We start from the raw sequence: 24678 nt of genomic DNA, 5'->3' as shown, positions 1-24678 counted from the left end.
TAAATAAATAAATAGAAAAATATATGCTCGCGTGCTATAAGTGCATAATTATAGCTTACTTAGACTCAAATATGTAGATGACGGAAATAGTGCAATGCTGTCCGAATTTTAGCAGCGCCATTTGTGCAGAGAATATAATATGAATAAAAATAATTTAAAAAAACACTATATAAATGGAAAAGTGGTCCAAGTAATGTGCAGGTTCATGGTTTAACCAAGTTAAAAAGTTTTAAAAAGTGTTAGGCGTTCATAGTTTTTTGTGTTTAAGGTAGTAATGGCCCTGGGAAAGCTGTGTCTCAGCCTGTTAGTCCTTTTTTTGAGGGAAAGTTGTCTTTCAGCCTGTTAGTCCTTTTTTGTGGGAATTGTAGCGTCTCCCGGAGGGCACCAGGTCAAAGAGGTGGTGGCCGGAATGAGAAGGGTCCTTAATAATGTTAACAGCTTTTCTCTAGTAGCGGGTGCAGGCGATGTCCTCAAGACTGGGCAGAGGGCTTCTGGGCTGTGTTGATGACTCTCTGTAGGGCTCTCCTGTCTGCTGCTTTGCACCCAGCATACCACACCATGATGCAGTATGTCAGTATGCTTTCCACAGTGGCTCTATAGAAGGACACCAGCAGCTGCTGTTCCAGGTGGTTTCTCTTGGGCACGCTCAAGAAGTGGAGTTGCTGCTGGGCCTTCCCTTCCACTGCTATGGTGTTGGCAGACCAGGAGAGGTTATCAGAAATGTACCCCCAGGAGTTTGAAAGTATTGACTCTCTGTACACAGTTCCCATTGATGGTGAGCGGTGCTGGTGCTGTGGTTCTTCCTGAATTCAGTATGACTTCCTTTGTTTTTGTGGTGTTCAAAATGAGGTTGTTCTCCGAACACCATGCTGCTTGTAAAATCTCATTGTGCTGAAAAATGACATTATGGAATAAAATAATTACTATGTGAAAAACACTTTTTATCTTGTAAAATCCCTTTGTGCTGAAAAACGACATTATGAAATAACAAGGCTATTGTAGAAAAAGGCATTGTGAATTAAAAAAAATACTGTGAAAAACGCATAATAATATTATCTTGTTTTACAATTTAAGGGCCATATCACACAATTGTTTGTTCTATATTAAAATGTTATTTATTTCAAAAGTTGTTTTTATTTATTTAATTTTTACCCTTTTGGGGTTCCATACCTATGCTGCTGGGGCGCAACACTGGTTAGCAAGTGCACCTCACAGTTCTGAGATTGTTGGTTCGATCGCGGCTCTGACCCTCATGTGTGGAGCTTGTATGTTCTCCCCGTGCCTGCGTGGGTTCTCTTCGTGTACTCCAGCTTCCTCCAACATCCCAAAAACATGCATGGTAGGTTGATCGAACACTCCAAATTGTCTCTTTGTGCCCCTCGACTGGCTGGCAACCGGTTCAAGGTGTACCTTGCCTGTTGTTAGCTGGGATGTGCTCCATCATTTCACATCTGCAACCTTCGTGAGGGTAAGTGGTTCAGAAGATGAACGAATGAATGCTGCTGGGGATAGAGGGCGAAAGTCATTGCCGGACAATGTCCCCTGTACATAAATATCTTTTAAAAAGAAAAAACACACAGAGGGAAGTCAGATGCAATAAAAGTGTTTTCCTGAGCTGAATATTTCAAGAAAGAGATTTAGGGTTCAGTGTTTAGCTCAGGGACACTTTGACAGTGGCAGTCATAGCTGGGATTGGTCCCTGGACGACTTGCGCTACGAACTACGCCACAGCCCCTGGAATTTGGAAATACTAGTATATAATTTTTTTTCTCATTCATACATTCTCTTCCAATTCATTTGAGTTTGGGTGGCATGGGCAATACATTTAAAAGGGAAGCCCAGATTTCTCTCCCTTCAGCGACTTTGTCCAGCTCCTCTAGGGGGATGCCGAGGCATGTCTGGGCAGACATAGTCTCCCTAGTGTCTCCTGGTCGTCCTTTGTGCTTCACCTCTCCAGGGAAGTGACCAGAAAGCATCTCAATCAGATGCCTGTACCCCCTAATCTGACTCTTCACAACACGAACGATCAGTGGCTCTACTCCGAGTCAGTCGTAGATGACAGAGCTTTTTCATTCTATCCCTAGGGATAGCCCGAACTCCCTGCAGAGAAAACTCATTTCGGCTGCTTATACTTGGAATCTTTTTTGGTTTTTTTCAGTCACTAGAATCCTCCCCCACAATCAGAGCCAACTCATCATACAGTAGTGAATAGTTGTCAGCTCCACCGGTCTTTTCACACGAGTGACCAAGACAATCATCAAACTGCATCCTGCTACATTGACACATATGGACACTCTCATGCTTAAACATGACCTTGTATGGACAGTATGTGGCGAGAACCAGTGCTCAATAATTGAACAAAAATGGTGATCTGATTTCCTCCAATCACATATCTTGCTGTCTGTGCCCGCATAGGCATTGAAGCTTTTTCCATGACATTAAAATCTATTGGGCGGGGTCTTTGACACCATTAACTCAGAAAATGAAGGCATTTTTCCTTGCGGATACGACAACTCGTTCTGTTTATGAGGTATGGATGAAATACCAAATGCAAACACCCATTTTCCTGATTTGGGTTTATTTATTAGACTCATTATAATCCATTAAGAATTCAGCTCACACTCTGCTGTGTAGTAAATGTGTTGCACATCACTTCCAGCCCAAACACATGCAGGCACGTAGGGAGAATTTGGAAAGGTGTGAAATAGTGCTGCACCACTCTAGCAGGATTTGGTGATGGTGCTTCAGGGCACATCAACAGTAACCTGTAAACATAAAAGCATTTCTTCAACAAGTAGTTGCCATTTTTTCCGTGGGACTTAAAGGGATCCTCAATCTTAAAGACAAGTAGGCTCCAATAAACCACCAATTGTTCTCTTGTACTAAATTATGTTGTTAGAAACACATAAAATGTTAAATTAAAGGCAATATTTAATATTTAGTACATATTTTGACTGATAGTTGGCGCCATGTTTTTCGGGTTCGGAGTGATGACGTAATTGGGAGGTTTCCAATTGGGTACAACAATTGTGTATTTCTGCCTAAACTCGCTAATTAAAATGCCACAATGTGCTGCTTTTGGATGCAATTTCCAGTTAAATGGAAACAAGGGGAGTGATGTGAGTCCCCACAGATTTCCTATAGACCCTACTCGCGTGACGTCACAGCCACGCCCCCGCGTCATGTTGTCCGTCTACTCGTCATGTTAACGCATTACCTCTTCGTAAATTCCTCCTATTATGGCGTGTTTTTCTGCTTGTTAACATTAATAATCAAAATGGTGAAGGCGTGTGTGACGGTCGGTTGCAAAAACAGAGAAGATAGACGGAGAGACTTGAAGTTTTACCGTATTCCGAGAGACCCGGAGAGGAGAGCGAGATGGACTGCTGCAATTCGACGAGAAAACTGGGCTCCAAACGACTACCACAGATTATGTAGTAGTCATTTCATATCTGGTAAAATGCATTTAATCTATATTTAGAGGGTTTTGGGCTGACAACCACAATTAAGATCATTGCTAGGCTAATCGCCGACAACATGCCGTTTCAAATTCAAGATGCTTATTCGTTCCACCATCTTTATTTTTTGAATAATATTTAGCTGGTAACAAGTGAAAGAAGCTGGCCTCGTCTACGGATCATCGGTTAAACAGGGGTGTCCAGCCTTTTTGCAAAGGGGGCCTGATTTGGTGTGGTAAAAATATGGGGGGCTACCTGGGCTGATTTACGTAGAACAATACATTTAAAGAAATTTTAGCAAGCCCTTCTGTGTGTCACATTTGCTTTATTATTATTTTTTTTAAATACATAATTTCAACAATCTCGCCTTTGTGGCGTTCTCTTTCGACCCTCGGGCTCTTGCGAAATACTGCTGCTGTGAAATTAAATTAGCTTCAAGTTGCTTTAATTTCTCGTTGCGTATCTTCCGCGACTGTCTCTTTGCAAATGAGGCAGACACCGTTGTGTATTTTATTGAAGAAATAGTCCAATATGCACCTATCCTTGACGCGTCGCAGTCACCTTTTTTTTTTTTTTTATTGATTGTCGGCATTTTAGAAAATTGGAAGTAAAGGGTCACACGAGGTAATGTAATGTTGCTTAGAGTGCTGCTCTTAAAGTTTTTCAAACTTTTGTGAGAATAGGCTGATTTTGTGTGGACAAGATAGTTGTAGATATCAAGGTAGCAGATGTCAGGCAGAGAGGGCGAAGACAGCGGGTCGAAAAATATCGATTTAGGCATCAAATATGGATCTGGCGAATGGATGGACTGAAGCTTTTCCACATAACGCCTTTTATGCAACTCATCCAATGAGTTTACAGCGTCAGATAACACCGGGGCTTCCATGAATTGCTCTATAACTTGCACAACTCATTGAAAACAATGAGAATAGGTCTAAAAAATGATGGACAATATGGCGGCCGGATACAGTGACACGTCATTTGGTGACGTAGGTGAGTACGGTCTATTGACAAGAAGAGGAGAAAAGTTTGGGGAAATGCATGTAGACTGACAAAACTTCCCAAAGACCCAAGGCTTTGTTCTCGCCCTTTTTCTCCTACCCCGTTCAAGGCTTTTAGTCGACGACAACTTATGAAAGAGCTCACCGGAGCAGCTGGATATAAGTGGAGACTAAAATCAAATACTGTTCCAACTATTTTCCCTCACATGAAGCCTCAACGCGCTCGGATAGCGAGTGAAATGTGCACAATAAAGCATTAAAGACAAACTGCTGGTCGCTCTATTAAGCAGGCAAGCCGCTCCTGTCGCTACAGCGGTAGGTGAACCTTCGGGCGTACCGCTCGTCGCAGAGGAAGCTAATACTGTATTGGCCCGAATATAAGACTGTGTTTTTTGCATTGAAATAAGACTGAAAAAGAGGGGGTCCTCTTATATTCGCGGTCTAGACATTATACCCATTCACGACGGTAGATGGCGCCAGATATCATTGAAGCGATATTCTGTCATGACAGATCTCAGCTTCTCTCAAGTTTAACCAAAACATTGCAACATTGCAATTAAAAATTGCAATGTTTTTCCTTATTCAGATTTGTTTCAAGACTACAGTTAGTTAGACTTCACTTTGATGGTTAATGCAGTTATTGCAATTTTGTTGTTTTATCACAATAGATTGATTTATTTACATTTCAAAAACCAGAAGCCATTTGTTTACAAATGTGATTGCACTTTAGTTTACATATTTAAATGTTCAGATATTAAGATTTGAATGAGGCAAAATAACATGCTTTCTCTCTCAAATATATTGTTATAATCATTTGTTTCGGATGTATTGAAATTATTTTCTGTATAAAAAATAATTTGGTGTTCAAAAAGTCTTTTTTCAAACTTAAGTCTTGAAAAAGAGGGGGTCGTCTTATAATCAGGGCCGTCTTATATTCGGGCCAATACATCAGGCAGTAAGTGTTTCTGTTCAGTATTCACCTAATATGAGTGATGCTGCCACTCAAACTGATCCAGACAGTGGCCAGCTGATGCATGGCGAGCACTTAATATGGACCACTCTTATGTAGCTAAATGTGAGTTGGATGTACAGATGACAAATTCAATGAGGACAGTCAGCCACGACACTACTCCGATCCCAATTATCACACGTGTGCATTCATAGTTTTATTACCTTCAGTGAAAGTTTATAATGTCAATAGTCATGAAAATGAAAATGCATGAATGACAAGGTGTGTTCAAACTTTTTGCCTGTACTGTAAGTAAATAACACGACAGCTCTGGATGCTAACAATCTACATAATTATTTTGGAACAAGTTTGATCACTTAATAGCTGCCCTTGAAGATCTGCTAACAAAAAACAGAGTTTTCAACAGCACTCTAACACTCTCGCTCCGTTGTCATTGAGAAGCACTTGCCGCAAATACATCACCAGTTTTGCCCAACTCCTGTCTTATCAGGTATTTCCTGCTCTGCATTTTGCCTTTGCTGCTCGTCTTGTGAATAACCGACAGTGCTGTCCTCCTCTTCACTTTTCCGCTGTGGTACAAATTGGAAGGGCAGAACCGATGACATATTGGGGTAGCTAACAAGTGACACGCTGGAAGGTTGGAAGCGGGCCCTGTGACATCACCGCACTGCGACGTCAACAAGAATGGCGAACTATCAGTTAAAATAATTTTGGAAATTTTATTAAAACGAAAACATTAAGAGGGGTTTTAATATCAAATTATTAAAACTCATAATAACATTTATCTTTTAAGAATTACTTGTCTTTAAGATCCCTTTAGGATCCCTTAAGCATGTGACTGAGTCCTAATACAGTGGTAGCTCGACATACGATCGCTTCAACACATGATCTTTTCGACAACGAACATGCTCGAAATACAACAATTTATGAGAGTGCCGCAGTTTCTTTGTTTTCCCGCAAGACTGATGCATGGCGGATATTCTTGTGAGAGAAATCAACATGTGTTCCAAGAAGGTTAATGCAGGTGGCGAAAAAAGGAAAAAGGTGACGCTTGCCATTGAAATGAAGATGGAAATGATAGAAATATATTAGTGTGGTAAGCACATCCGTGAACTGGCTCAACAATACGGCCGTAGAATGTCTACGATCTCGACTGTCCTCCTCTGACCTCCGCTCGCCAGTCTTTTTAAGTTAAGGTGACAGTTATTATTGTGGTAACATCGTCAAAAAAAATCGCTAGCTTCGTCAGGTTTTAAATTATTCATTTCAGAACTTGTGCAAAACAACACGCCTACTGTCTGCCGCAGTTGACGCCAACAATGAGAGAACATTAAAAGAGAAAGTAAAATCTCTGCCGCACTTACTCTTACTCTGACACCTTACTCTGTCACATCAGCCATGTGGTGGTTCAGGTGCCCGTGCTGTGTCTCTGCTCGTCTGCGTGGCTATTGCATGTTTGCTGGGACTCGCGCATGGCTGGATGTAATTGGGCACGCTTGGGTGGGGGACCTCGGTGCCGGGATGGGGCGGCGTAGGGTGGGTTGCCAACGGGCTCACACTCACAAGGGATTCGCACGATTACTAGGTTCTAGATCACAGGGCTGATTTATGTACACTCCACGCCTCCCAATCTTCTAGACCCCCCCCCCTCTCTTTCCCTGGTTAACAGGCCCCCTATATGGTGTCAACCGGAAATACATCTAGCTGGCAATAGCACAAACATATTCTTAGTGTTGGCGTTCAATGTATTTCTTGTTGTTGTTTGTGTTTCTTTTGTCTCTCTTTCCTTCTTTTCTTCTGTTTCCCCACAACCCAATGCAATAATACAATGGAGCTGCTTGACTGGACGCTGAGTTCACTGGACAGAATTTTCTCAACACTTCGACCTACACCAAACCCAGTGTAATCAGATTACTTTCTTCAGTAACGAGTAATCTAACGCGTTCATTTTTCCAAGCCAGTAATCCGATTAAAGTTAGTTTCCCTACAGTAGTGCCTGTGCGTTACTATTTTGTTTTTACTTCATAATGTATGTAGAATGAAGAATACTGCAGTCATGTACGAAGTGCATTTCTCATCGGGGAAAAAAAAAACGGGCCACGTGTATTACGATGCTGTTTGAGGCTGTCTGCCACGGCGGTCAACAACATAGCATTCTGACGAGGCAGCGAGGCTAACAGTAAAAGGCAGGATATATAGCGCAAATGGATGCCTTTGCTCACTGGAAATACAGCCATTACTTCACATTTCTGTCCAGTAAAGATGACAAAAATATCAAACTTTACGCTGGCTGAAAAAGACTGTCGGCCTTTAAAAACTACATCCAATTCAACAAGGAAGCACTTGGAATTACAGGACAACGCGACAAAACTCGAAAAAGCCTACAGGTACCAAGACAGCCAGGACTTCTACAGTTGGTAACGAGCCTTCAAGCACATTTTATTGTCAGTGTTTGTAACCATAGGCGGAGTTTTACTTTTGTGGGGCTGGGGGCAAAGCACGTTGATGATTGAAACAAAAGTCAAAAGTTTGGACACACCTAAACATTTTTACGTTTTATATATTTTCCCTACTATTGTAAATCCTCTCTGAATACATCAAAACTATGAAAGAACATGTGGAATGGCAAAAAAAGTGAAATAACTGAAAACAGGTTTTATATTCTACATTCTTCAAAGTGTCCACCTTTGAGGTGTCGCCAAACTTTTGGCCAATACTGTATATATATATACATATATACAGTATATAACTGTTCAAGCTCAGTTGTTGTTGGTTGCGTTTGAAAGCTTAGGTTTACAGAAATTCTAAATACCCATATTGCCTCCACAGGTATAGTTTTGGCTTAGCAAAGCAAAAGCTAGTGTCTTAGGTGCTAGTCACATGATCTGCTCGAAAAATGATTTTGACCCATTATGAAATACTTTGTAGGATTATTGTTCATTTCAATAATTTTTCTTGTTTGTTTTATTGCTTTACAACTTTTATAGACAATATTTCAACAGCTAAGGTCTTTATTTTAAACGGGAAGTTCAGAATTTTTAACATTAGGCTTTATCTTGGAGTTAGCGGGGGTTTATTTAGTCGTTGGAGTTGATTTGAACAAATTCCGTGCAGTTTGTCAGTTATTTGTTAGTTTCAGGGCTTCGGGGTGGCTAAGCTAGTGCGAGTCAATGGTGGTTGAAATCAACTCCATCGACTAATTAAACCACCGCTAACTCAAAGATTAAGCCTTATGTGAAAAATTATATTACATGCGATGACATTTTTTTGTTGTCATTTTTATGTTGAGGCAGCAAAAGGAGAAAAATTGGTAAAAAGTAACTGATGTTACTTTTAAAGTAACTTAGTTACTTTGATAATAGAGTAATCGGTAAAGTAACTAGATTACTTTTTTGAGGTGTAATCAGTAATCAGTAATTAAATTACTTTTTTAAGTAATCTGTGACAACACTGACCAAACCAACACCCATGTCCAGCCAACACCTTCACGTTTGGATATTCATCCCTACACAAATCTGACAATCACCCTAATCAATGAACTCACACTAATCGACAACATTGCTTAAGTGCGATGGCAAATCAATAACTTTTGGGAATAAAATTCATGTTTGGGAAAAAAAAAAAAAAAAGGTCATGTAATATGATGTATGCAACTCTACCATGTTTGAGTGTGCGTCCTTGGCTGCAGGGGGACGGGTCTTGATAAGCATATGCTTCTCCCGTCTGCCCTTGTCTTTCTTCGGTTCTTTCTTTCTCCGTGCTAATCATTCCACATTTTGCAACTGTCAATGATACCGATGATGATGACAATAAACATTTCATTCATTCATTCAACCCCTTCCTGTTTGCTGCTTTGTCTTAATAAATGAGATATGTTGACTGATCACAATGAAATATTAAAATTGTTCAGACCAACCGGACACTCAGACATTCTCTTTGTCAAACACCCGAACAGGATAGGTTTAAAAGAACAAAATATATATTTTGCATTAATTAATAGGACATTCAGACACTTCATTTGGAGTGAAAGAAATACAATATAATACAATACAATACAAGCTCCTCTGTGGCAAGGCTGTGGATGAGATCTGCCTGGAGTTCATAAAGGCTCTGGATGGTGTGGGGCTGTCATGGATGACACGCCTCTACAACATTGCTTGGACATCGGGGACTGTGCCTCTTTATTGGCAGACCGGGGTGGTGGTGGTCCCCCTATCTAAGAAGGGGGACCAGAGGGTGTGTTCCAACTATAGAGGGATCACAATCGTCAGCCTCCCCGGTAAAGTCTATTAGGGGGTACTGTAGAGGAGGGTTCGTTCGGAAGTCGAATCTAGGATTCAGGAGGAGCAGTGTGGTTTTTGCCCTTACCGTGGAACAGTGGACCAGCTCTACAGCCTCGGCAGGGTCCTTCGAGGGTGCATGGGAGTTCATCCAGCTGGTTTACATGTGTTTTGTGGATTTGGAGAAGGTGTTCGACCGTGTCCCTCGGGGAGTCCTTCGGGGGGTGCTTCTGGAGTACGGGTTACTGAGGCCCTTGGTAAGGGCTGTTCGGTCCTTGTACGACCAGTGTCAGAGTTTGATCCGCATGGCTGGGAGTAACTTGAATTCATTCCCAGTAAGGGTTGGACTTTACTAAGGTTGCCCTTTGTCACCGATTCTGTTCATAACTTACATGGACAGAATTACTAGGTGCAGCTGAAGTGTTAAGCGGGTCCGGTTTGGTGGCATCAGCATTGCATCTCTGCTTTTTGCAGATGATGTGGTGCTGTTGGCTTTATCAGGCTGTGATCTCCAACTCTCAATGGATAGGTCCGTGGCCAATTGTGAAGCGGATGGGATGAAAATCAGTACCTCGAAGTCCGAGACCATGGTCCTCAGTCAGAAAAGGGTGGTGTGCCCTCTCCAGGTTGGGCATCAGATCCTGCCCCAAAAGTTGGAGTTCAAATATCTTGGGGTCTTGTTCACGAGTGAGGGTAGGAAAGAGTGGGAGATCGACAGGTGGTGTGGTGCAGCATCTGCAGTGATGCAGACTCTGCATCGGTCCGTTTTATTGTCTACGATTTTGCTTTTGGTATATCCCTAGTTAGCACCTATAGTACTGTTGACTTTTCACATCATTGCTGTCTCTGCACATCATTGTCAAGTTAAGGCTAAGTTATGCTTCTGCGGCAGACCTACACCTCCAAGGCAGACCCGATTTATGACCCTTCACCGTAGCCTGACGTGCATCTCCACAATTTTCTGACTGCTTGACGTGCCGACGCTTGGTGACGTGGCACAAATGGACTGTGATTGGTCCGCTCAGACTGTCATTTCCGGTTCAGCGCGAAATCACCATTTCCAAACATTGTTTTGCTACTCGCAAAAATGGACAAAGCCGCTGAGAGTATCATCGAAGAGCAAGAACGACAACTTCTACAATGTCTCGTCATGACATTATAAAGATTTCCAAATGGCAAGGTAAGCGATTGCATAAAAAAATGGAAGAACCACCGAGACAAGTATGTGTGTGTTTGGAAGCGAATGGCCACCTGAAGCGGTGACACGGTTGACCAAAACCGTGCCACTGCCAGCTTTTTATCATTTTATATCGTATTTTTGGTTGGTGCACTTCATCATTTATTGTGTACATATGTTTGCTGTGAGTCCGTGCCTTATTTACATTTCACACTTCTAGTATATGAAGAATAAAGCACAGGTTTTGTGTCAAAAGACTCGTTTTGATTATTACTTTTCAACAACAGTTCATACACATCATCATTGATGGAGAGCGGGGGGAAGGAGAGGAGTCGATGATGGTTTTCCCCACATTATTGTGGCAACAATAAAATAAATAGCAAAATAATAGCGGGCTGCCGCAACATGCGACTGCTAACGTTCGCTTTCTCCCATTCTCTCCACTCGCTTCCCGCTACGTCAACACACCCCAAACTGATCGCCTCTTTAATGACCCACGCTAAGTTACAGACATTACAGTATTATCAAATTTTGTTGTTCTTTTTTATTTATTATTAATTTATTTATTTATTTTTAAAGCTGTCCTGTTCAGCTGTTTGACACGGAGAATGGATATATAAGTGTCCGGTTTGTCTGAACAGTTTTTCAATTTTTCACATTGAGAGTATGACATACTCCCATTGTGATCATTCAACATACCTCGTTTATTATGGCAAATCAGCAAACAGAAAGGGGTAATGGGGGAACAGAAGAAAAGAAACATGAGGAAAGAAAGAAAAGAAAAACAACAACAAGAAATACATTGAACGCATACACTAACTATTAATATGTTGGTGCTATCGTCAGCTAGATGTATTTCCGGTTGACACAATGTGGGGGGCCTGTTGACCAGGGAAAGAAGGGGAGGGGGATGGGGAAGTCTATAAGCTAGGTGATTGGGAGGGCAAGAGTGTACACAAATCAGCTCTGAGATCCAGAACCCAGTAATCGTGTGAATCCCTTGTGAGTGTAAGCAAGTTGGCAACCGACCCTATGCCGCCCCACCGCCAATCCCAGCACGGGACCCACCACCCGAGCACGTCCAATCACATCCAGCCGCACGCGATCCCCACCAAACACGCGACTGCCGCGCAGAAGAGCGGAGACGCCGTGTAGGCGCCAACCGAGGGCCACGGCTCCCGCCAAACCAGCCCTTAGGGTCGGGCAGCGTGGCCCATCCCTCCTCCTGCAGCCCAGCAAAGGAGCCATCGTCACCCACCCCCCTCCCGGTATCCAGTGTGGTCCCCCGGGTCACCCGCGCTCCCATCGGCCATCCCACCGGCCCTCAGGGATGGGAAGAGGGGACACACCACCAACCCCACGCCCACCCTAAAACCTTTAAAAAATGAATTGCAAAATTTACGCAAAAATTCAGATGCTATAGCAGGGAACCTTTGCTATTACTGTGGATAAGCTATTATAAGTTTTTTTTTTTTTTTTTTATGCACTGTATTTATCCTCTGTTATGTGCTATGCCAACTAAGGATCGAAGACTACAGTAGTATACAACTTGAAAAAAAACTCAGTTCAAGGGAAAGGCAGGAGCTGAGCTTGTCAGGTCTCTAACGGGTCTAGGTGAGCGCAAATGTCAGGCTGTGTTCCATTGGCCCTGACAGTAAATGCCTCACATCAAAAGAGCTGCGTTTGTTTCATCCACCGGCTCAAACATCTGGTAGCACCTCACCAATGCAGCAGGAAGAAAGTAAGTCATAATACTGATTAGTGTGTCAACTGATTTGGCTTTCATGTGTGAGATTTACAGGCACGCAGAATGGCACAGTTAGGTGGTAGTTAATGAATATTCAGAGCTTCAAGTAGCCAGAATCTTATTTTGATGTACTGTCAAAGCAGATAAATGGAAAAAAAAACATGTACACCCCTAGCAAAAAGTATGGAATCACCAGTCTCGGACGAGCACTCACTCAGACATTTTATCATGCAGAACAAACTCAGATAAAAAGCTTGAAAAATAATGAATTAGTTCAAAAGTGCAATTCTTTAGCATTCAGAAACACTAAAAGAAATGAATAGAAAACATTGTGGTGGTCAGTAAATATTACTTTTATAGAGCAAGTGCAGGGAAATATATATGGAATCACTCCATTCTGAGAAAAAAAATATGGAATCATGAGAAACAAACAAAGAAATAAAAATCCAAACACATTTCTAGTGTTTAGTAGCACCACCTGTGGCTTTAAAAATTAAATTCAAATTTGATATAAAAATAGCAAATGTGTTGTAAGAATCAAATTGACTACTAATTCATACTTTGATTTGTAACATCTCTCAATGAGAATTTGTGGTTAGATGCTCAGGGAGTGCACATGAAAACCTGCCTTAATTCCATATCTCACTTTGTATCTCTCTCCAAAGATTATGCTCTTAACGGATACTGAAGTGGAGAACAGTCTTCTGATAAGTTCTGATGAAGGAGCAACATACCAGAAGTATCGGCTGGACTTCTATATCCTCAGCCTGCTCTTCCATCCTGAGCAAGAGGACTGGATTCTGGCTTATAGTCATGACCAAAAGGTAAGCAATTGGCTCTGGTTCATTTGACTTTGACAAGAAAGACTGACTCACCCCAACATGTGTACAGAAGGACATCCGCAATGTTCAGCAAATACTATTAAAATAACCTTATTTTTACCTGCCATTGTAAAATACTAGACACTACTAAATACTCATCTATTATCACAAATTTTACATTCTTTAATGTTGCACCGTTTTTTTTTTTGTGTGATTTATTATGTGCCAGTGGTAGTGGAGAGTAATTTTGCTAAATGAGGGCTACACTACATCGTTTTTAAGAATTAATTCACAATAGTTACTCACATTTTCCGTAAATACGATTATCCTTCGATCCATTGTTTGTATTGATTAGCGTCATGCATGTAGTGGTTATGCTGTAACCTAACACACCCAACTTTGCTTGAGAGGCAGAGTAGAGTACACCACAAACATCCCATAGCAAAAATTGGTTGCTCATATGTTTCTTAATGTTGTCTCGTGAGACAAATTTGTTCATCTCAAATTTATGTCATTCTCTGCTTATTTGTTTCTGAGTTTGTGGGATGATTGAACATGTGCAAAGACATAATTTTGACAAAGGAGATTGATTTGAGAAGTTTGAGAAATTCTCATAATTGTAAACTGAGTAATACTTGTATAGCGCCTTTCCACCTTTTAGGGACTCACAGCGCTTTGACACTATATCATCATCTACCTACTGGTGACACAGCACCAGGAGCAACATGGGGTTCAGTGTCTTGCTCAAGGATACTGAGGGGCAGTTTACATGGCGACTCTGCGACACCAATATGCAATGACTGTGTTGCGGAGTGGCCTCGCGTTCATATGGTGTCAGCGAAGACAGAAGGCAAAGACGCAAAACTTGGAATCCTGCCTCCAAAGTGGAAGGATTCGATTGCGGGGGCTAGGGGTCTTGTTCTGCATCCATATCAATGAAACGCTCCCGCGCCGATAACGTCAGCACTCGCACATGTCCAGGGTCCCCCCAGAATTGATAAATCTAAATTCAAGACTTTTAAGACCTTTTTTAATGCCATTTCAACTGAAATGTAATACTTTCTTGCACCCATTATTTAGATAATATTGAATCATATTTGTAATTCCCTCTCGAGTCGAAATGACGAACCAAGCTGTTTCTCTTTTACGGGCTTTATTAAACAGAACTTGATTTGCCTTGACAATACCTTGAATTGTCTTGACAATGCGGTGACAAAGCACTGAACATCAAATTTAACCTCAATTACAAAGTGTGTTTGACAAAAGCATGCAAATTTATTGAAGATACAATTAAAACAGGGTCCCCCCAGGATTGATAAATCTAAATTCAAGACTTTTAAGACCTTTTTTAATGTTATTTCAACTGAAAATTAATACTTTTCTCGCACCCATTATTTAGATAATATTTAATCATATTAAAAAAATAAAGCACTGAACATCAAATTTAACCTCAATTACTAAGTGCGTTTGACAAAAGAATGCGCATTTATTGAAGAAACAATTAAAACAGGGTCCCCCCAGGATTGATAAATCTAAATTCAGTTTAAAGTTTTGTGCCACAGACCGGCCCTCTTTATGTCATGACCCAACTTATTAAAATATTGTAATAATAATCGTGCTGTCAAGCAATTAATATTTTAAAATCGCATGCTGTCAATAGTAAACTTGCGATTTTTTAAAATGCATAAATTATATATTTCAACTTTTAAATACACCTATTAGCACAGGAGTTCATCAAATTTAAGCCTCTCCAAACAAGAAAAGAGTTTGCCTTTACACTTGTAAAGATGAATCAAATATGAATTTTCCCCAAATAACTTGTAAAAAGGGAGGCACAGAGGAAGAGCATGTCTACTGACAGTTCTCAAGGGCTCAAGCGCAGGTTCTGTGTGAAGTCACCATTTTATTTTGGGGGTACTAGCTATAATTTTATAGCAGTTCTGAAGGCAAAAGGGGGTCCAACCCGTTACTAGCAGGGTGTACCTAATAAAGTGGCCAGTGAGTGTGTATATAATACATACAGATACAGTGCCTTGCAAAAGTATTCGGCCCCCTTGAACCTTGCAACCTTTCGCCACATTTCAGGCTTCAAACATAAAGATATAAAATTTTAATTTTTTGTCAAGAATCAACAACAAGTGGGACACAATCGTGAAGTGGAACAAAATTTACTGGATAATTTAAACTTTTTTAACAAATAAAAAACTGAAAAGTGGGGCGTGCAATATTATTCGGCCCCCTTGCATTAATACTTTGTAGCGCCACCTTTTGCTCCAATTACAGCTGCAAGTCGCTTGGGGTATGTTTCTATCAGTTTTGCACATCGAGAGACTGACATTCTTGCCCATTCTTCCTTGCAAAACAGCTCGAGCTCAGTGATGTTGGATGGAGAGTGTTTGTGAACAGCAGTCTTCAGCTCTTTCCACAGATTCTCGATTGGATTCAGGTCTGGACTTTGACTTGGCCATTCTAACACCTGGATACGTTTATTTTTGAACCATTCCATTGTAGATTTGGCTTTATGTTTTGGATCATTGTCCTGTTGGAAGATAAATCTCCGTCCCAGTCTCAGGTCTTGTGCAGATACCAACAGGTTGTCTTCCAGAATGTTCCTGTATTTGGCTGCATCCATCTTCCCGTCAATTTTAACCATCTTCCCTGTCCCTGCTGAAGAAAAGCAGGTCCAAACCATGATGCTGCCACCACCATGTTTGACAGTGGGGATGGTGTGTTCAGGGTGATGAGCTGTGTTGCTTTTACGCCAAACATATCGTTTTGCATTGTGGCCAAAAAGTTTAATTTTGGTTTCATCTGACCAGAGCACCTTCTTCCACATGTTTGGTGTGTCTCCCAGGTGGCTTGTGGCAAACTTTAAACGAGACTTTTTATGGATATCTTTGAGAAATGGTTTTCTTCTTGCCACTCTTCCATAAAGGCCAGATTTGTGCAGTGTACGACTGATTGTTGTCCTATGGACAGACTCTCCCACCTCAGCTGTAGATCTCTGCAGTTCATCCAGAGTGATCATGGGCCTCTTGGCTGCATCTCTGATCAGTTTTCTCCTTGTTTGAGTAGAAAGTTTGGAAGGACGGCCGGGTCTTGGTAGATTTGCAGTGGTCTGATGCTCCTTCCATTTCAATATGATGGCTTGCACAGTGCTCCTTGAGATGTTTAAAGCTTGGGAAATCTTTTTGTATCCAAATCCGGCTTTAAACTTCTCCACAACAGTATCTCGGACCTGCCTGGTGTGTTCCTTGGTTTTCATAATGCTCTCTGCACTTTAAACAGAACCCTGAGACTATCACAGAGCAGGTGCATTTATACGGAGACTTGATTACACACATTTGGATTCTATTTATCATCATCGGTCATTTAGGACAACATTGGATCATTCAGAGATCCTCACTGAACTTCTGGAGTGAGTTTGCTGCACTGAAAGTAAAGGGGCCGAATAATATTGCACGCCCCACTTTTCAGTTTTTTATTTGTTAAAAAAGTTTAAATTATCCAATAAATATTGTTCCACTTCACGATTGTGTCCCACTTGTTGTTGATTCTTGACAAAAAAAAATAAATTTCATATCTTTATGTTTGAAGCCTGAAATGTGGCGAAAGGTTGCAAAATTCAAGGGGGCCGAATACTTTTGCAAGGCACTGTATATGAAAGTATAACACTGCGCTATCGTCGCCATACATTGCATAAGATTTTCAGGGTATTGCACGCGAGATTCATCAGGCTATCTTGATATGTTGCGATGAATTGCTCACACGAAGGCTTGACACTCAATCAGTGGCCCAAAAAAATTTCTGCAAGGATTTGGACATCTCTTGTGAGGGGCTGCTCGATCACTTCTTTGTTTTCAACAATTCAGTGACGACAGCTTTGAAATCCAAGGAGGTTATAACCTTGTTTTTTTAAAGATGTAAGTTGACCCTTAATGGCTTTTCTAATTCTAAAATTTGATGCAAATTCTGTTGATAAAGGAGGGCAAATCCTACTGCCCGTTCGTTGAAGTGCGACCTTTTTTTGTTGTTGTTTTTGCTGGCCTGTCATAAGTAGATAAGGCAGCTGACAGGTCATCTATTCAAGTGAATTTGATACATTTATTACTGAATCTATCTATAACTATGTGTCTGGTTTAGCAATTACTGATAATTATATCACAGAATGACTGGGGGAAGAAAGGTTCAGAAAGAAATCATGATACTATACATAGACTTCCCACTCTTCCTTTCATGAAATGTCGAGCCTCCAATCTGCTGTGCCAAGTAAATCGTCATCATCTGACGCCTCAATTTCAAACATTGTAAATAATCTTTCCTGGGAGACCTAGTCATCGTTAACGTCATGAAAAAGCGATCTGAATCACTACTTTTGTTGGAAATATCACTATCACTGAGGCTGCTGTCTGCCATGTCTTCTGTTGCCTTCTGTCAATGACGTCACACTTCGGGGTTTGGGAAGGCAGTATTGACGGTGTGCGAAAAAAAAAAAAAAAAAAAAAAAAAAAAACGCAAATTCGCAGTTATGCGTTAGAAATGACTGTCGTTTCGACGAACTTGTCCAAAGTTTAAATCCGTCAAATTACATTACAAAGTCAGAAAAACTCTTTATCTGCCCTGCATGAACGTCCTACAAGACAGGTGATTCCATAATTTTTTGCAGGGGTTGTAGTGTGAAAAATCTGGTATATAACATATGCAGAAAGTGGCAACCTTCAGACGTCTCCCTGCTCAGCTCCTGATAATTAATAGTGGTCGTGAAAGACGAATGAAGACGGCGGGCACTTGCATGAATGTATAGAGTGTGACGTAGGACTTTACACAATTTCAAATCCTAGCGTCTGCGGGACAATTTAATTTCCATACGCTATTGCAATCGGGAAAAAAACAAAACAAAACAAAACACATACATAACACACTGTTGTTGCTGTTAAAAAATGGCCATTGTAAATTGTCTTGCCATATAAACATTTGGTATGAAAGTGCTCTGCCAGTAGAGTTAAATATCATAAATATCGTACATCAGAGTACATGTTCATCAGGGTTTGTTCATGTTTCTTCAGCTCTACAGCTCAGTGGAGTTTGGGAGAAGGTGGCAACTGGTGCACGAGAGAGTCACTCCAAATCGTTTTTATTGGTAAGTAAGGACATTTGTGCTAAATAAGTTGTGGATAGCTCATTTTTGTGAACTGTACTTTAATTGGCATATAATTAATCACTTCATTCAGTTTTAGATTTTTTCTTTCTCCTTGTAATTCGTTTTGACTGACTTTGATAAATCTAAAGCAATCAGATTCGATTAAGCAAGCAGTTTTGGCGAGGAAAAACAAGCTGAATTTGTTTTTTTGTAATCAGACTTATTTTGTATGTTAGAACTGAACAAAATTGCTACAAATATTATATTGCAGACAAACAGTAATATTTGAGAAGTAAAAAGCAAAACAACTTTATAAATTTTCAGGAAAATAACAAAAAAGCCAGGTGCATAAATTTGTGCAAACTTGTCTCTTTAATTGAATACTCTTAGCATTAGTTATTGGAACAATAAATTTGATTGATAAGATCATTAACCTTTGACTTACATACACAGGTGAATTCAATCATGAGAAAGGGTATTTAAGACGACCATTTGCAAGTGATTCTCCTCCTTGCACCTTTTCTGAAGAGTGGCATCATGGGAGCCTCAAAACAACTCTCAAATGACCTGAAAACAATAATTATTCATTATCATGGTTTGGAAAAAGCATACAAAAAGCTAGCTCTGAGAATTCAGCTGTGAGTTTCCACTGTGAGGAAAAAAGTGAGGAAATGAAAGACCACAGGCACAGCTCTGATTAAGGCTTAGAGTGGCAGGCCAAGAAACATCTCAGACAAGCAGAGGTGAAGGACACTGAGAACATAACCAGCAGATAAGCTCCAAAAACAACCAACGCCTCCATTTAGTGCGAAAAATTCATTCAGTACTCCAAAAATCAGCATGAAAAATGCAACCTGATTGTGGAGGATTAGCGCCATCTTTTTTTTGGCAAAAGATGATTGCAATGTCACAGTTGGCTTTCAAACTTTATGTTTCATAAATTTAAATATGCTGTGACGATACCGTGGTATGAAAGTATCCGAACCTATTGGAATGTCTCACATTTCAGCATAAAATCCCCAGCAAATGTGATCTGATCTTTGTCAAATTCACACAGATGAAAATACTGTGTCTGCTTTTAGTAAAACCACCCAAACATTTACAGACTTTCATATTTTAATGAGGATAACATGCAAACAATGACAGAAGGGGGGGGGGGGGGGGGTAAGTGAACCCTCTGCCTAAGGAGACTTAAAGAGCAATTAAACCAATTTTCACCAAACATTTTAAGTCAGGTGTGAGCCCAATCACGGATGAGTGGTTTAAAGCTGCCCTTCCCACACATACCTGGGAAAAAATGTCATGATGAGAAGCATTGTCTGATGTGCAGCATGGCTCGGTCAAAAGAGCTGTCTGAAGACCTGCAATCAAGGATTGTTAATTTGTGTAAAGCTGGGAAAGGATACGACACCATCTCTAAAAGTCTGGATGTTTATCAATCAACAGTCAGAAAAGTTGTCTACAAATAGAGAGAGTTTGGCACTGTTGCTTCTCTCCCAAGGAGTGGCCGTACACCAAGGATGACGCCAAGAGTTTAGTGCAGAACTACTCAGAGAGGTAAAAAAGAACCCTAGGGTGTCTGCTAAAGACTGCACAGAGATATTGGACTGTGCCAGTGATTTCTGTAAGTCACATCAACTCTATGTAAAACTATGGCTATGAAAACCTATAAATGTTTGGGTCGTTTTAGTTAAAGCAGACAGTTTTTTCATCTGTGTGATTATGACAAAGATCAGATCACATTTGATGGTGATTTAAGCAGAAATGTGAGAAATTCCAAAAGGTTCAGATACTTTTTCTTACCACTGCACTCGTGGCTTTGAGTACTCCACAAAAAGATGCTGGATTTGAAAAAGAAAAAAAAAAAGATACATTTTCCAGAATATTAATCAGCGATTCATTTCATTCATTTTTTTACTCAGTTCTTCTTTATGTGTCAGGGAGTGTTCTTAGATGGGTTTGATCCCTGCAGGCCTCCATTTACTGTGGAAAATTAATTCTAAACTAAAGAAATTAGCATAGAAAACGTCAATATTCACTTTTTTACCTGAGCAACGCTGGGCCATAATGCTTGATAAATCAATCCAGCATACATTTTTTTTTAAATCATGGGGAAGCCCTGATTTCGAGGTTTCTTATACTGTATGTGTTGATTTAACAAACCTTCGTCCCAACAACCTAGCACAAGTACTATGCCCGGCATGCAAATGATGATGTCAGCAAACATCTTTCTCCATGGTTAAGGGTGGGTGATAGTCCCCTTACACTTACCATGTCACGCGAGATCGGATTTGACTTTTTTTTTTTTTTGTTCATCAAGACCACTTTAGTTGTATGGATATATCAGTATGCTAAGCTTCAGGTGGTAAAGGAGGCAAACTGTTTCCCTTTCAGGTCAAAAATGGGTTTGGACAAGGAGCCAGGTTTGATTCACCTGGAAACAACCATTGCTAAAGGACGTAAGTATTTGGCCTTCACGTTCACTTCATTTTCTCATGTCTTTATGCTGTACCGTGAAATTTGCGAACTGGAAAAGGGAGAGCAAATAACTACTAGAAAATGCTATATCTGTAGAAATTGCGATGGTAGCTTTTCTTTGGTGGTATATCAGGTCACTTCCTGTTGATTTTTGGCATTTCGTAGTGACTTGTTGATGTTGGGAACATGAGTTGTCACTTCCTGTTGATTGAATGACGTTCATGGGCATTTTTGGAATCAACATACATGACCGTCATTTGAATGGTCATACAGGGGTGTCAATGGCTTGGCCAATTGAATCTCAAGGGGCTTTTATGGGCAGGTTTTGGTAAAAAAAAAAAAAAAAAATCACAACAACTATTAGATTCCTGTATGTTTTATGTGCGCCAAAGTAGATTTTTGCAGGTTTCCACATTGGAAATCAATGGAATTGAATGTAAACTGTTTTGCACCAGTGAAAATGAATGGGGAATTTCGATGGGGTGTGTTTTTGGCAAATTCTGCCCGAAATTTACGTTATTGGCCCCCAAATAATGGTGTTTGAATGGTGTTGGTAGGTCAAACGATTTTGGTTTGGTGGTGCGCTGAAAAAACAGCATTGAAAAAAAGGAATATTAATATAGATGGTAGCTTTTGCATACATGCAAAACTACCATCAATGATCTTTGGATTGCCATTTGAAGATGGAATAGAAAACAAATATAGGCTACTGTATGTGTTTTGATGTTATGAAAACCAAGGAAAATAATAGTCTCTTATGTAGGGAAAAAATGAATCATGACTCTTAAGGAAAATAAACTTCTATATTTTGGACTGCACAGTACTTTGAGGGCTTTTCACTCCTGGCATGCAGCCCGGTGTGAAAGGGTCCAGCTGCAAGTGCAAGACGATGGCATTGCAGAGTACAGTGAAAAAGTACGGATTCCTAATTTAACGATTGGTTTATCGGAGAATGGAATGAAAAATAAGAAAATATTGACATTAAAATTGTTATTGTTTAATACGATGACACAATTTGGATTATGTGTCCAAGTCATACGGTTATCGAAAGTAAATCAAATTTCAACACAAGAGTCAAGCTCACTTTTCACATATATTTTATTTACACCGCACTCACCCATGTCATGCAATCAACAGCTCTTTAGTATTTGGGAGCGTTGCGTTGCCACATCGAACGCAACAATAGGAAAGTCGCACCATCGCTGCGCCAGCACGACTCTTAGTGACGCTAAAGTAAAGTATTCATTCATACAGTGGGGCAAATAAGTATTTAGTCAACCACTAATTGTGCAATTTCTCCCACTTCAAAATATTAGAGAGGCCTGTAATTGTCAACATGGGTAAACCTCAACCATGAGAGACAGAATGTGGAAAAAAAAAACTAGAAAATCACATTGTTTAATTTTTAAAGAATTAATTTGCAAATCATGGTGGAAAATAAGTATTTGGTCAATACCAAAAGTTCATCTTAATACTTTGTTATTTACCCTTTGTTAGCAATAACGCAGGCCAAACGTTTTCTGTAACTCTTCACAAGCTTTTCACACACTGTTGCTGGCATTTTGGGCCATTCCTCCATGCAGATCTCCTCTACAGCAGTGATGTTTTGGGGCTGCTGTAAAAAATGAATAAAAATATTAATTTATAGCGGCAGCCACGTTCAAGTCTTTGGTAATTCTCATTTTCAAATACCACGCCAGAAGCAGAATAACTTCCTAGTTTATTAGTACCTACCCTTAACGGTAAATTCGTCCAATCAGCGATGAGTGTACTTTTTGACTGATACCTACCTTTTCTGGTTCCTTAATGTTATTTAGTTTTTTGATTTGCCGTTGTGTTTTCTGATTTGCTGTTGTTAAGTTAAAATGGATTGGACGCCTAATGCCATGAATGGCAGCGAAATGGTTCAGTTCCTTGCAGTCACAAGAAATTTATTAACAAAATAATAGATAAATAATAAATTAAAAAAATAATAATATAGAATAAATTGATAATGTTATACATAGCACCTTTAACACTTTGCTGTTTACATATTGCACTTTGTCTTTTTTTATTTGAAACAATCCTTAACTTTGGATATTCTCCATCTTTAGTGAATGGTTTCTTGGCTCTTCACATCAATTTCTTTCTTTCTTTCTTTCTTTCTTTCTTTCTTTCTTTCTTTCTTTCTTTCTTTCTTTCTTTCTTTCTTTCTTTCTTTCTTTCTTTCTTTCTTTCTTTCTTTCTTTCTTTCATAAATAAATAGAGTTATAAATTTGTTTCAACACAAATTTTGTGCAATTTCAATTGATAACTAAACATAGTATGAAGTAACACAGAGCATAACAGAACAATGGAATAATGCTTCTCTTTGACATCAGCTCTAAAAAGAAAGGCCAACCAAAAAGCAACAAAATAACATTTACTGAGTCAGATGTTACAATCATAGGCCAGAGACTATCACTATTGCTCATGTTCATGTGGAGAGAGCCAACACATTTGGCAGAGGCTGGCATGTGGGGACCAAGTCTCTCCTGAGACTGCAATTGAACTAAAAGAAAACAACTGGCCTCTTTGCTCATCTGTCTTCCGCTCCAACTAGCAACAAGATTTGTGGGACCACTTTATTGACACAAGTAATATGGTAAGGCCGTAAAGGCCGTCTGGATTTTTGGGAAGGTTGTCTATCTTCATTGGTTAATACCAAGACTGATGCCTTGATGTATGTTTGTGCTCTGTGTGTGCGTGTGTGTGGGAGCAGATGCAATGTATGTCACCTGCAAGCTTCAGAACTGCACGGATGCCAACAAGCGCAAACCGTTCCCAGGATATATTGACACCAATTCTCTAGTTGTTCAAGATGAGTATGTGTTTGTCCAGGTGGGTAATTGTTAAGTTCAGGATCCTAATGAATACATGTTAGCTAAGTGTTCTGTGAAGAATTAGAGACATTCCTAAGTTGTTGGATAAAACTCTTTTATGATATGTGTTTTACCTATTTGTCTTGATTGTGCTATTATCACCTTTAGGTGTCAACTACAGGGAAGACAATCTACTATGTGTCTGCCAAAAGAGATGTCTTTTCACCAATGAAATTGCCAAAGTACACACTGCCCAAGGTAACCAATTAGTGCTGCAACTAGGGCTGCAGCTATCGAATATTTTAGTAGTTGATTAATCGATGGACTAGTTAGTTCGAATAATCGAGTAATTGGATAAGGAACATGAAAAATTAAAATACCCGAGCTGAGCCTCAAACGGTATAAAAAGAAAATTAAAAATGAGGATCTATGTACAACAAAAGACAAAGTTTTTTTTTTTTTTTTTTTTTTACAATGCTCTTAAACAAATGGTTCAGACACATGTTCCCAAAAAAACAGTTAAATATACCTATAAACTAAATTATTAATGGATTAAAAAACATTAGCTCAAACAAAAACTTAGCTTACGTTGGTCTTAACAGGGAGCAGTTGGATTCAGCCATGTGAAAAGGGGCAGACCAGAGGGCTGTGTATCCACTCTAATCAATAAAACTAAATGCAAACACTTTCAAAATAAACGTTACAACTCCACTTTAATTAAACGAATACTCGAAGCAACAAAATTATTTTTATAATCGAGTAATTG

General features: G+C 39.9%; 1 protein-coding gene across 4 annotated transcripts in view; it reads left to right on the top strand.

The window, feature by feature from the left end:
- The window catches only part of sorcs1 (sortilin-related VPS10 domain containing receptor 1), a 199440-nt gene that overhangs the window by 109502 nt on the left and 65260 nt on the right, over positions 1-24678 (top strand). For all 4 annotated transcript variants that reach the window (XR_009064113.1, XR_009064112.1, XM_057843098.1 and 1 more), the window contains exons 4-8: positions 13299-13457; positions 18521-18594; positions 20989-21053; positions 23813-23931; positions 24081-24170. Coding sequence is in view for 2 of the 4 variants with exons in the window: in XM_057843098.1 (XP_057699081.1) it covers positions 13299-13457; positions 18521-18594; positions 20989-21053; positions 23813-23931; positions 24081-24170 (507 nt within the window). In the remaining 2 variants the exon portion in view is untranslated. The remainder of the gene's footprint in view (positions 1-13298; positions 13458-18520; positions 18595-20988; positions 21054-23812; positions 23932-24080; positions 24171-24678) is intronic.

Source organism: Corythoichthys intestinalis, chromosome 8 (genome assembly GCF_030265065.1).
Source record: "Corythoichthys intestinalis isolate RoL2023-P3 chromosome 8, ASM3026506v1, whole genome shotgun sequence".
NCBI lineage: Eukaryota > Metazoa > Chordata > Actinopteri > Syngnathiformes > Syngnathidae > Corythoichthys > Corythoichthys intestinalis.
This window is presented reverse-complemented; position numbering and strand designations above follow the sequence as displayed.